General features: G+C 48.0%; 5 protein-coding genes across 5 annotated transcripts; 2 read left to right on the forward strand and 3 right to left on the reverse strand.

Moving 5' to 3' along the window:
- Positions 1–536: 536 nt before the first annotated feature.
- N7537_004782 (putative UBX domain protein) lies at positions 537–2,119 on the reverse strand (the record flags this gene model as incomplete). Its single annotated transcript, XM_056895839.1, has 2 exons — positions 537–1,923; positions 1,983–2,119. The coding sequence occupies 2 exons, from the start codon at positions 2,117–2,119 to the stop codon at positions 537–539; spliced, it is 1,524 nt and encodes a 507-aa protein (XP_056755587.1).
- Positions 2,120–2,336: 217 nt separating this feature from the next.
- pup3 (proteasome core particle subunit beta 3) lies at positions 2,337–3,546 on the forward strand. Its single transcript, XM_056895840.1, has 4 exons — positions 2,337–2,458; positions 2,536–2,554; positions 2,612–3,066; positions 3,138–3,546. Exons 1-4 carry the CDS (start codon positions 2,456–2,458, stop codon positions 3,279–3,281), a joined length of 621 nt encoding a protein of 206 aa, XP_056755588.1. The 5' UTR covers positions 2,337–2,455; the 3' UTR covers positions 3,282–3,546.
- A 438-nt stretch (positions 3,547–3,984) lies between these two features.
- N7537_004784 (epoxide hydrolase) lies at positions 3,985–5,445 on the reverse strand (the record flags this gene model as incomplete). The annotated part of the gene is made up of 4 exons (XM_056895841.1): positions 3,985–4,748; positions 4,798–4,870; positions 4,926–5,053; positions 5,124–5,445. 4 exons carry the CDS (start codon positions 5,443–5,445, stop codon positions 3,985–3,987), a joined length of 1,287 nt encoding a protein of 428 aa, XP_056755589.1.
- A 2,132-nt stretch (positions 5,446–7,577) lies between these two features.
- On the forward strand, positions 7,578–10,412 carry N7537_004785 (uncharacterized protein; the record flags this gene model as incomplete). Its single annotated transcript, XM_056895842.1, has 1 exon — positions 7,578–10,412. The coding sequence occupies one exon, from the start codon at positions 7,578–7,580 to the stop codon at positions 10,410–10,412; it is 2,835 nt and encodes a 944-aa protein (XP_056755590.1).
- A 1,102-nt stretch (positions 10,413–11,514) lies between these two features.
- N7537_004786 (endo-beta-1,2-glucanase) lies at positions 11,515–13,503 on the reverse strand (the record flags this gene model as incomplete). Its single annotated transcript, XM_056895843.1, has 8 exons — positions 11,515–11,625; positions 11,692–11,864; positions 11,932–12,203; positions 12,263–12,362; positions 12,385–12,652; positions 12,717–12,840; positions 12,900–13,150; positions 13,204–13,503. The coding sequence occupies 8 exons, from the start codon at positions 13,501–13,503 to the stop codon at positions 11,515–11,517; spliced, it is 1,599 nt and encodes a 532-aa protein (XP_056755591.1).
- Between the last annotated feature and the right edge of the window lie 7 nt (positions 13,504–13,510).

A 13,510-nucleotide genomic window follows, 5' to 3' on the forward strand; every position in this document is an offset into this window, starting at 1 on the left:
TTTAACGACTCGACGCAAAAAAAGCGTGATTCTCGGATCGGAAAGGGGGTTTCGTGGCCATTGGGCGTGCATGAAGGGGAAGGCAAATATGGGATTCCTTCTCTGTCGTATGGAGTGAAACCATAATGAAAACAATTATTCAACCATTTCACGTTTGATATTTGCAATTGAGCCACTTTCTAAATGGAGGTTTACAACGTAGATGGAAATGCGAATGATTATCCAAGTATGATGAGAATCAAGTATGATGAGAAGCGTTTGACTTCATATATATCCATGGATGTATGAAGAGTAGACAGCATCTCAATGGCTCGACATAACACTATGCTTTTGGTGACGAGTCTAGAATGTTACATTATCATTTGAGGCTTTCTACACAGGTATATAAATGAAGTTAGAAAGGCATGTGATTCAAGTCTATCCGCACATCTAAGATGTTAATGCCTCTTCAAAGGATGGGTCACATAGTTAAGTCATGATCATCAAGAGCAGCACATGTCGCTCACCTGAACCAAATACATTCCATCATCACAATTTCATTTCTTACCGGGTAGCTTTAGCCACTTAGGCATACCGCCACTCTTCCGTGCCCCGCTGGGCTTATCACCGCCCTGAGCGCTACTCGGACCCGGCTGTGAGGGAGCAGGCACATCTTCCTTGAGCTCCGGTGGTTGCTCTACCTTGAGCTGTTGAGCCTGGCTCCGAAGCTCGGGGCGTAGAATCTCCGCCCGGCGTTCATGAACAAACGAGGCAGCGTTTTCAGCCCAAGAGAAGTTGACGAGCACACGGCCAGCCAGTCCGAGGTCTTTAATCAGATGCTTCTTGTCTGATTGGGGTATGGCGTTTGTATGCTTGGACCGGGATACACCGTGGACAGTCAGATTGAAGTTCTCGCTGGCGAACGGTGGGGCAAGACACCCGCGTGCGAATTCATACAACGACTGTCCTGTGTCCGAGGTCCCAAATTTCGCAACCACTTGGCTCTGATCTGGGAACCGGATCTTCACGTTGACCTCGTGAATTGCTGCTCGTCTTGCTGCTTCTGCCTCTGCCTTGGCGGCGATCTCGGCGTCCGTTGGCAAGCGCTTTGGGCGAGAGGACTCGTTGAGTAACCGCTGGTGCAGTTTTGCATGCTCGATAGAGGGAATGTAATCACTCTCATTGTAGTCTAATTTTGCTGATGAAGGAGTGTCATCTGAGGGAGGAGAGAAGACGGTAATCGTTCGACCAGAGTCGACCGTGGAAGTGGCCGGTTCTGAGATATATTGGGGAGGGGCAGCTTCGTCCGATGATGCGGCGGTGACGGTGGAGGGCTCACGCTGCAATGAACTAGAGAGATCTTGAGCAGGCTCCTTGCTTGTGCTGTCAGCGAGAGCTGCTGCGGGCGGTACTGCGGGCGCTGCGTTCTTATCCTGTGCCGAAGGAGCCTCATCCTCTGAGGGCTTGAAGAACTCGCCAATCTTGACCATGGCTTCCTCGATAGGCTCATCAGTCCGTCGGAAACTTAGTCGAATAAGAACATTGCCACTGTTGAAACCTAGATGGGCCAGGGTTTTTTGTAGATCCGTGAAGCTCGATACTTCACGTTCCAAAATCTGAAGGACGGGGATCTCATAATACAGTCGTCCGGCGACATCTCCACCATCGGCAGAGGGCACTGCACGTGAAGTGAGGTTCCGTACTGGGCCACTCCCTGCAACTCCCGCCTCGAACTTGCGTAGTACCATCCAGAGCGTAGTCGTACTAGGGAACTTATCAAGTATGCGGCCATTCGGGGCATCACGAGCCTCAGATTCGGGCAGTTGTAGGCCGACGGTTACGACTGATGGGGAGCGAGAGAGTTGAACAAGTTCAAGCTTCGCGCCGGAGCTAAGACCAGACAGACGGTAGGAAAGAGAAAGGTCCAACTGCTTGCGATTGTGTCTGTTGCATAAACAAGACCGGGTCAGAGTTGTCACGAGGGAAAAGAAACACCAACTCACTTTAATGAGTACTGACTAGCGTTATATCCAAGCTTCGAACATGCTTCTTGTAGGATATCGGTCAAGTGTTTGGTGGGAGTAGTTCTGATTGTTGCCCGCCTGGCTGTCGTGTCGATCACCACAACGTGGGCACTCATTGTGTTATGGAGAACACTAGCTCTGACAATAAAATAAAGAAGATTCACTATCTCAATAAAGAGATTTCAAATAGATAAATGAAAGTAAAGAGGTAAAAAAGGGTGAACTCGAATGCGGGGAGAAAGATGGCGCAGAAAGTAGTCGAAGCATACGAAACAGGCAGCGGTGCGGGCGTCATCTGAGCTCTCGCGTACCTCAGAGCTTCCCCGTCATCAACTCACCTCCATCACCTCCCCCAACCCGCCCCCTTCTCAACCACATTTTCTCTTCTTTTTTCTTGTGCTTTAGCTCTGGAATATCTCCGTTATATTGAATTGCATTGAAACACTGCAATAATGGTAAGAAAAAGGCGCCCTTTGTCCCTATCGTCCACGAACCTCTGGACCTCAAAGCTGACCGACTTCTCCCATCACAGTCCAACCCCTTCGACATCAGTATGCCGGAACCTCGTCCCTCGTGAATATTCAACAAAAATACTAATCGTTCTGCAGATGGCGGTGCCTGTGTCGCCATGGTGGGCAAGGACTGCGTCGCCATCGCCTGTGACCTTCGCCTTGGCATGCAGTCCCTTACCATCTCCAACAACTTCCCCAAGATCTTCAACTACGCTCCATCCACCTACCTCGGCCTGACTGGCCTCGCCACCGATGTCAACACTGTCTCCGATCTCTTCCGTTACAAGGTCAACATGTACCGGCTGCGCGAGGAGCGCGACATCGCACCGCAGACCCTCGCCAACCTAGTGAGCTCATCGCTGTATGAGAAGCGCTTCGGTCCTTACTTCGTCAGCCCTGTGTTGGCTGGTATCAACCCAACAACGGGGAAGCCGTTCATCTGCGGCTTTGACAGCATTGGCTGTATCGATTTCGCCAAGGACTTCATTGTCAGCGGAACAGCAAGCGACCAGCTCTTCGGTACTTGCGAGGGTCTGTGGGAGCCTGATCTGGTATGTATCTTATAGTTTTTGTTATCATACCCCCTGCTAGATGTGCAGTCTAACACACTTTGTAATTACAGGCCCCCGAGGACCTCTTCGAGACAATCTCACAAGCACTGCTTAGCGCCGTGGACCGAGATGCTCTCTCCGGTTGGGGTGCCCAGGTTTACATTATAGAGAAGGACAAGGTTACCCAGCGGTTATTGAAGGGACGACAGGATTAGATTTGGGGAAGTGGTTGTTTTGAGCTTTCCGTTGGTTTGAGGGCAAATCCCGGCGTCTACGGTCTTCACTGGATGATATGTGCCGTGTACGGTCAATCAATGACGGGATAGCACAAGAGCAACGTGAGAGCGGTTGATACCTGAGCCGAAGGGCAATTTTGTTCTTTGACTCCATGTTTCTCTTACTTTTATCACGATAATAAAAGGCCCCCGTTGTCACGTCACGGCAGTGTTCCACTTTGCATCATCAATCCAACGTATTAACTAGGGATAAAAACATCCTATTTTCGGGAATCAGTACCTATCCCCAATCTGTTGCTTTGACTGACCTTTGTCTTTGTTCAGGCTTCGTAACCTACTGCCCGCGGTCCATTCGGCCTGTAGGGAGGTGCTAGATACCCGTCTTCCATATTTCGGATTAATCTGGCAAAGGGTAGTATTGTTATACACTATTTCGCTATCCACGAGTCTAATTTCTGAAGAGGTCACTAAGCCAACGCATGAATATGAAAACAAGAACAACATTAACCAAATATATCGGACTCAAGAGGCAAATAATACGAGCCCAAGACAAGACTAAATACAAAATCGGGCTTCCTTTTTTTTTTTTTCCGAAATAAGGAGTATATTGCTATACATCCTTTGCAACCACACACTAAGTCATCCCCAAAGGCCTCGTTCAAAGGTCAATATAGTGAGATTTTCAATAACCATCTCTGTCGGCTATCACCCCGTAGGCTGGCCCATTATTGCCTAGGAAGCTTTTGATATCAGACGCCAGCAACTCAGGCACTTCCCAGGCGGCAAAATGGCCACCATGATCATATTCCGTTTCCTGCACAACATTCCCAATGGACCGATACCACGCCACAGGCCACATAATGATCTCCTCCCGGAACTGCGCCACTGCAAAGCGCACACTCTGCGGTGCCCGAGCCGCGAGGATTTGTTCAAGCGACATGTAATTCAGTTGTTCCAGCAGATCCTCCTGAGCGCTATCCCCCGACACATATGAGCTCCCACCGCGCTTCGGCGCTGAAGCCTCGTAGTAAATCCTTGTTGACGCCACTGGCCCAGCTGTGGAGAAGTAGTATACACTCACCCAGGTCAAGATCTCCTCATCCGTCCAGGGATACTTGTCGGACCAAGTGTGCATTTTGTCGTAGATCCAAGCTAGTAATCCGGCAGGGCTGTCATGAAGGCCGTAACCTAGAGTCTGTGGTCGGGTCTCTTGCTGTTTCATGTATGCATTGCCGCGGGTGAAATACTCAAATGTCCGGGCGATGTAGCCACGATCTTTCGCCGAGAATGGCACATACAGCAGCGATTTGATGAACTGGTAGGGACTTCGCCATGGGTAGGGCGGCATGACGGGTATGAAGTTCAGGTGGATGGCTTGGGTGTGTTGAGGGTAGTACTGAGACATTGTACGGGCGATCATGCTTCCCCAATCGCCTCCTTGAATCACTGCTCTGGAATTAGTTAGTCTCTCCTGATAGGGGCATATGGTGCTTGCCGTATTCCTCATAGCCTAGCGCGATCATCACTTTGTGCAGAGTTTCGGCGTACTGTGCTAGCCCGAACCCTCTCTACTTTGGTTGTTAGCATGTGCTCGACAGTGCTGATACATATCACTCAGCATACCTTCTTGACGCCCTGCGAGAATCCAAAATTTGGCAACGAAGGTGCTACGACATTGAATACTGGGCCATCCCCGCTACTCTTAGTGAGAAGTGGGATAAGCTTAGTGGCTTCGAGGAAACTACCAGGCCCTGGTATAAGAACAATAAATTAGCAAGCGTGACGAAGATACCGATGTAGGAAGTCCTAGGGGTTAGATACACCCATGGATAAAAAGCAATGGAATTGCTTTCGAATTTCCGCTCCGGTGATACACGGTATGTATGTTCAGTTCCCCGAAGCCCTCCACTCCGACTCGAACATTGACTTGCTTGAGTTGTCGATTTAACTTCTGCTCTTGCGCACGCCAATCAAACTTCTCGCGCCACACATTGACGAGTCTCTTAATTTCAAGTAGAGGGACGCCCATATCCCACCCCGCAGCATCAAGCTCATCGGGGAAGGTGGTGTGCTCCAGCTTCTGGCGGAGCTGCTGGAGTTGCTCGTTGGGAATAGCGATGTTGTATGGAGTGACTGAGGTCATGGTTGTATAATTTCATCTGTGTTTAATCAGAATTATCGGAATGGCAAGGTTGGTTGCTATACATGCGGATATGCTTACAGTGACGCTCGGGCCTTCTGCGATGACAGGGTTTGAATTGTTACCTCGGTTTCACAGTTCTGCCGTTGTACAATGTGTGGTATGAGATTACCTATGTATGTAGCTAATTTAAACGGATCCGCATACTAACCAAAGATAGATGAATCGTCAGCATTAGGCAAAGACAGGGCGTTCCAAGGTGGGTACTCCACAGTATATCGAAGTTTCATACATCTACTACATATATTCAAAGCGAGCAAGCCAACTGGGTGGTCAATTTTAGCATTTGATACATTCATGGATAGGTAGTGTCTGGGTGGCCGGTGATACAGTATTCCCTAAATAGGAATCGGCGGTGATTCAGCGAGAAACAACCTCTAGTCATCAGAGTTAGAGATAGAGCACCCCGAGGCTTCCATATTGGATGAACTCCAGAAGTAGAGCATCCAATTCCTTCTATACCAAGCCTATCTTCAGAAACGCAGCACCTAAATAGTTCTATGCCGAACCTGCCTCCAAAAATAGAGCGCCCAAGGGCTTCTATATCGGACCTGCCACCAGAACTAGTGGACCACATATTTCAACTTCTCGATATAAAGTCTCAAATCTACCCTTGCCGTCAGCTGCACGTCTTTGTACAGACCCTATCGACCTGTTCTGGCCGACGAATGTGCCTTCCCCAGATATATGCTTGGCCACGGTTGGCTTCCACACGGGCTTCCAACTAACACACCCTATCGAAAACTATATCTACGCCGACAGCTTCTTTGTTGGTTTCAGGGAACTAGGAGACTCTACTGTTCCTCATGCATCAAATTGTACCTGGACAATGAGTTTGATTCCTCTGAGAGGGAATATAGCACTGAGATAAACCGTAGGTGCAAGTACCCTGGATTTGTTAACGATTGTCCCTGCAGTCCATTGAATATTAGAGAAATTACTCGAATACCGGAAGGATCTCAACATAAATGGCTTGAATGGCACCGTTGTTCAGTCACTATCTAACCCGAGGTGGTTGCCAACCAGAAGATCTACTTTTAACAAGCTGAACAGACATATTTGCGAGTCCGAAGCCAATGGGAAATCATGTACAAGAAGGAAATAAACTATTATTAGCCAAAGGTTGAGCGTTTCTTTGGCTGTCTTCATAAATGTATGCTTCCAAAATTTGCACGTCGTTCGCAGAATGGCCAACAGCAAAAATGTCATTTGTGCAAACTCTATATGAAGACCTACTTGAATGAGATTGACCAAAACCGGCGTCAAGTTGAGATAACACGAACCGTCGATGCTTGCGAGGTTCTGAGAAAAACTCACGTTAAATTATAATTGCGTCGCTTTGCTTGAGATATTGAGGAACTGAAAGTGCTTGTTGAATTCGCTATGCCTTATATGTTGGATCTAGATAAACCAAAGAAGTCATCATGAATATATAATGATATTAATCATTCAGAAATCGGCTGAGAACCTTGGAAAGAATAAAAAAAATGGTGGCATAGAGAGTGCTTACAACGTACAACATGCAATATGAATAGTAGTAGAAAAGTGATCCCAGAAGTACCGAGTACCTGGTATCTCTCTAAATAACAAAATAACACCAGGGTACAGCAGGTACAGCAGGTACCGGGTACCTGATGGCCCTCATTTTGGTCTAGATCCCACTGATCCTGCATCGCAACCTCCGTGCAGAATTCGAGAAAAAACACATAACACACAACGCGAATAACGTTCGTCAAAGGGAAATACAAGTTCTAGAGAAACCTCAAACTCTTTTAGAAATATTATTAGCTCTATATTAGAATCTATGAGCTCTTGATAACTCCTGTTTCAGGTCGTGTGTCTAGACCGCCCGGCCCCCATCGAACTAACGGAAAATCCCCTCTCCCCTCCTTCTGGGCCTTCTCTCCAATATTTCATACTCTGGTGGATGTACATCGAAGTCGTCTCGATCCATCCACCGTACCTATTATTTGTACCATTGAATGCTATGGTCGTCGCCCTCGCATAAACAACCTACGAGAGAGCCCGAAAACCGAATCCTCGAACCGACCCTACCTTTACTTGCCACATGGACTATGCCCGACACGCCCGAGCCAGATGTCTCTCATGCTGTCCAACCTTGTCCCACCATGCCATTTCCCTCCTGCAAGTCTGAGTGCATCACCGGTGACGGACTAAACGCCGTCCATGACGACGGAGATGTGCAACGCGACTTGGGAACATGGAACGATGGCGCCCAGACCACCGCCATTGAACATTTGGTCACACTCAAACAGGGGTTGCGGGCATCCGATACCGAGCTGTTCTGGAAACGGCTCATGGAGGACATGACATCTATAACCAAGGCCCAGTATGGGTTTGTTGCCCGGAGAGTGCACGGGAGTGAGCCCATGCCAGAACTGGGCGGGCGGCGCCCGTCCCTTTTCGGTGCAGCTTTCTATTACAACGATGGTTACCAGACCATTGGTTTGCAGCGAAACAGGTATTTCGCGGGCGGGAACCCCTTACTGCATATGGACCACGAACGGCCTTGTTTGATCCCCGAGAATCTGAGCTCACTTGTATCGTTCGGCGATGATCATTTACCGTTCGCCGCCGATGGTTATTTGGCGATTCCCCTCTTTTCAGCCGGAAAGTGCCTGGCGCACCTCGGGTTGATGTGGTCCAAAGAAGGTCTTCGGCATAGAAACCTGTCCTGGTCCTTCCTGGAGATGATTCTCCACTCGCTTGAAGACCTGATTGTACAACGACTAGATCCAGGGGAACAAATTCTAGATGAAATGTTAGATTCTCCGACGACAAATACCTCCGATTTCCACAACCCCCAGACTGCCGCCTTCCATCAAGCCGCTGATTTCAACTCACACCCCCTCAAACCATACGCCCGCAGCTTGTCCCACGAACTGAGGACCCCGATGCAGGGCGTGGTGGGCATGCTTGATGTCATGCACGCTACAGTGCGCGAGGCGATGGAGAGTAAGACTCCCGTCAAACCAGGCGGGATTTTTCAATCTCTCAAGGAGGGGATTGAGATGGTTCAAGATAGCGCGAGACGTGCTGTTGAAGCGGCTGACAATGTCGTTCATGCATACGAGCTCAACATGCAAATTCCCAAAACACCCCTCCGGGAGGAGCCCGATATACTAGGCGGTCTTATAGTCCCACCTACTATACCCGAAACCCGCCCGAGTGTCTTTATCGAAGGAAAGAATATCGCTGTAAATCCATACAAACGGCGGCGGAGCCTACCCCCAGATATGAATACCCGACCAGTCCGCAAGCAAAGACTCCGTGCGGCTTCGTCGCGGCAAGAGCTTTCGCCTCGCAGCGAAGAAGTCAAGAATGCTGTCCACGAAAGCGATCAGATCGTACATGCTATCCCAGCTCGCCAGTTCGAGGCTGTAATGGCTAACATGGTCGATCCACACCCGTCTATCGCAGTTCGACGATCCGCACCTCACTTACTCCTTGAGGGAATCAATGTGAACCTGAGAGGTTCTGCTTTGCGTTTTACCAAACTGCGAGATCTTCTCCGTTTGGTGATCAATGAGTCTCTTCATGTTGGTGGTCGACCGGATTCTGCTGTTAGCAATGCAACCGAGTTTGGTGAAAGAATTGAAATTCGGTCGCGGTCCTCAAATGGTGAATTGTTCACCAAGATTGTAGATTGGTCTGTAGACCCATCATTACCGGATACCCTACTTGCCGATGACCGTGATCTGGCCAAGTTGATTTCTTGCGTTTTTCTCAACGCGATTAAATTTACCAACAACGGCACCATCACTGTTTGCGCAACCATTGACCCCACGAAGAATGATGTTCTTATTCTTGTCCGCGATACCGGCCCGGGAATTCCGGCTGCATTCCTCCCCAATCTTTTCAAGCCTTTTGCTCGTGAGGATGCATCGACCACCAGAAGCAAAGATGGCCTAGGCCTCGGTCTCCTTGTGGCCAAGGGCCTTTCACGCAAAATGGGCGGCGACTTGACCTGTGTGCGTTCATCGACTTCTGGTCCTACGCGTGGTACAGAATTTCGAATTCGAATCCCCGTAAACCAACGTGAAGCTGAAATCCACCCAGCAACCCCCAGTGAGAGTGTTTCGACGCCATCCACCACCGATCAAACACGACAAGGCAGTGTCAGTAGCCTTTTGTCCGATCCCCCTTCTTTTAATTCCCCATTCATCCTCCCCCAACACTGCCAACAGGCGACACCGTGTACCACCGACGAAAACATGTCTGACAGCCCGACGCCCCAGCGACCGTCAATACAAACCCATTCGCATCGAACACATATCTCCGGTGATGCATATGACAAGAAGCTTGGAGAGAAATATCCGCTGCGGTTTCTCGTGGCCGAAGACAATCGAATCAACCGGCGCGTACTGGTGAACATGCTACGCAAACTTGGCTACCGCGATGTCCTTGAAGCGGCGGATGGCAAAGAAGCCGTCCAGATTGTTCAAGGCATTCTCTCCGCGTCAAAGCCCTCTACTATCCTTGATGTTAGCCTCGATCCAATGCAAGGCGTCCTTAATGAGCCACTGGCTACGAAAATAAAACCGATCGATGTCGTCTTGATGGATCTTTGGATGCCTGAAATGGACGGATATGAAGCCACCTCACGAATACTCCAGATGGTCGACAACCATCGGGACCAATATGCCACTTTCGAGCAACCGAACCCCAACAGCCCTGACTCCATGGAAATGGATCCCATCCCCAACACTTTTTGTATGCCACCACCTCCCACAGTTCTTGCTGTGAGTGCCGATGTTAGCGACGAGGCATTGAATCGCGCCTCCAGAGTGGGGATCAAAGGCTACATGACGAAACCTTACAAACTCTCTGACCTCGAACGGTTGATTCTTGGATTTTGCGGTGGTACTGGCAGCCCGTCTAAATCCTAGTACAACCACTAGACTCATCGCTGAACATGATGTTACTTTCTTGGATTTCCACGTCAAGTCCATTATATACCCATTGGATGCGGATTTTGTTATGTACAAATCCCCCAACTGCTTTTTTTTTCTTCCTTTGGCCCAGGGGCCTCTCAGGTTAGGATATGCATCGATTCCGCCTATTCATTTTCAACTGCTTTATACCATAATTGTAACGTTTTTGACACCTGTTATGTTTATTATCCCCCATTTTGGATACAATGATTGATGATATATCACAAGCGATCATCACGGGCAACTGTTGGGACCACCGGAACATAACTCTCTCATTGGTTTATATTGCCAAGCGGAATTTTAGATCACTCTCACTTCACAAGTACTATGTTGAAAGTGTAGTATGCAGTCTTTTTACCTCTCTACAATTGTATCAACTTGCTTAAAGGTGTATCCTAGCCGAGGGTCGGAAACTAATTAGTTATAGATAGTTACCAAAATACTAGGTCGACAAGAGTATTTTAATTCCTTTGAAAATAGGCACTGAATATAACGTTGGCCGACTAGTTTTTCGTACTTATAACTTCAAATCGGCGACCTTCAGATTATCGCAAACTCCCCCACCTGATTTTAGGACCGCCTTCCTAATTAATTAGTATGACTGGCAATTCTGCTATAATTTCTACTATATAGTTTAGATAGTTAAAAAACATATATTTTAGTTAGAAAAAAATCGTATATAAACAAGAATTATTGATCTAGTCTATATGAGAAAAGAGAAGTTGAGATCAGTATGTAAATTGAAATTAGTGTATATGCTTCAAGAGGGCGGTGATGAAGAGGCGGTAAGGCATCATCCAATGAGAGAGTTATGTTCCGGTGGTCCCAACAGTCACCCGTAGATCACTCCGCACTACATGTAGTCATTCAAGCAAATGTAATAAAGACACACTGAGACTTTGAGTCCTAGTCGTGTTGACTTTTCCACTTTGGATAAATTATAACTGAACCTATACACCAGCACTTAAACCCATTAAACTTGTTCATCACATGCTATACTATTCTTGTATTCTTATGAAACCATGGTCATCATCCGCCCGCATTGACCTAGGTTGTTCTATTTGCAAAGAGTAAAATCGACCAATCCTACATCAGGAACAGTCTCCTGCGGGAGGCAGAAGTCGACGTCTTCACCTTCAAGATGCGTAAAGACTCGAGAGTACTCAGCCTATTTAGAAGCAGTTAGCAATCTCCCTTTCCACATTGTCCTTTGGGGCCATCCGGGAGAACAAACCTCAATGATGCCTACAAACTCATCATATATATTATCTGCCTTCATCTTCTGACGAACAAAATTGGTCACCCCCCCCAAAATTGCAACTACCGTGGTGACCTTGCTGTCCCAAGTCAGGAGTGCAGAAACACCAGTTCCATCAATACGAGTGGATTCAGTGCTGCCATATATATCTAGAAAGTTATTTTAGTTAGCATCGTACTGACCGCATTACCTTGATATATGAAAGGTGTCGCTTACTCTGCATTTTCTTAGCAACAACCATACTTCTCCACCAGACAAGTCCGACAGACTTGTTGATCAAGATTGTCGGGAATACACTATACGGGGTAATGACGTCTAGTTCCTGGACAGTCTGGTTCGAGATAGAGGGGATACCGGCGTTTGAGATGTAGCCTGTTACATCGCCAGTGGAGGGATCGGTGATGTTGTTAATTGAGGCGAACATGCCGGGCAATTTCGTGGCGACTGAGTTGCAGGTCCGAACTCGCTCGGCGTTTGCAAATACGCGACTAAATGGAAAACTGTTAGTATATGATAGCCTATCTCTGCCTTCTGCTTGGAGTCTCACCGGACAAGGTCGATGTCATAGTAGGGCATCTGCAATACTTTCCAGGTTTCGTGGCTGGAGAACCAAAATCCTGTCTCGGAATTCAGCCACCGTCTCTGATCTTGTTTTTGGAACTTACAAACCCTTTTGGACAGTGATAGGTCCGAATTCGCCCATTTTATAGTCAACGCTCACCAACTGGGATTTTTTAACTTCCCACAGCGCCTGTTTGTCGGCTTTTGACAGACCGCCGAAGAATTGTAGCCAAAAAGTGAAAATCTCGCCCTCGAAAGGGTCGTCGAGTAAATCTTTAGTCTCACATAGGTATGACTGATCCGGGTGGTTGACGGGAAGGGATTGATCTTTGATATCAATCACGGTACAAACCCGGCCATTGCCTTTGTAAAAGATCTGATCAACAGATAGAGGATTAGCGGACTGGTCAAAATTGAGCGGAAGATCGTGAGAGATATACCTTGGCGGCGGTAGTCTTAGTGTAGTCCATCCAGACCTGCCATTTTTGGGCGAGTTCTTGATAGTTCTTATTGCCCGTGTTCTCAAGGGCCTGAATGAAACCGTATACAGCCCACACAAGTTCACTAGACAGACACTTATTGTTAAACCAGAACCCAAAACGTGGATCAAGAAATCTACATACCCATTATCAAGACCAGGGACGCGATTGACCCAGTCCGGTCTTGGAGTCATATCCTGAGTATCTGCCGAGACCCAGGGCAAGAAGCCGCCAAAGCCTGGATAAGTCTCATTGAATTTGAGATAAGTCTGTAACTTTTTCTGCATAATATAAGCGGCGATTCTGGGGGCCTCTGCTGAGTTCTCAGGCGAGAGGAACCGAGCAGCCTCTGGAGAGCCAGCAACAGCGTGGGTATACAGCATGATTTGGAGGGACTATTGGAATATGAGCTGGAGGTTTCCGAACAATGGGAGAAATTAACACCAACCTCTTTGCTAGCGGCACTGAAGGTGTGCTTGACCGTTGCCTTTCCGGTCACCCAGTCGATGTTGGTGCCGTCGTAGGAGATACCATTGTTGCTGTTGTATGAGATGTTGTTCTGATGGAACTTGCCCTCCCAGTACAGCATATCGTAGATAAAACCAGTAGGATCATGGAGGATCTGCTTTTGGGAATGTTTATGCGCGAAACGACATGAAGGCTGATTGATTTGTCCGGATGTCGATGGTAGGGCATTGACCAGTGTTGTCCATGTCAAGACATGACCGAATTTCTCGTGGAGACGCATATCGGGA

This window comes from Penicillium hordei (genome assembly GCF_028827395.1).
Source record: "Penicillium hordei strain IBT 12815 chromosome Unknown utg000002l_segment0_segment0, whole genome shotgun sequence".
Classification (NCBI taxonomy): Eukaryota; Fungi; Ascomycota; class Eurotiomycetes; order Eurotiales; family Aspergillaceae; genus Penicillium; species Penicillium hordei.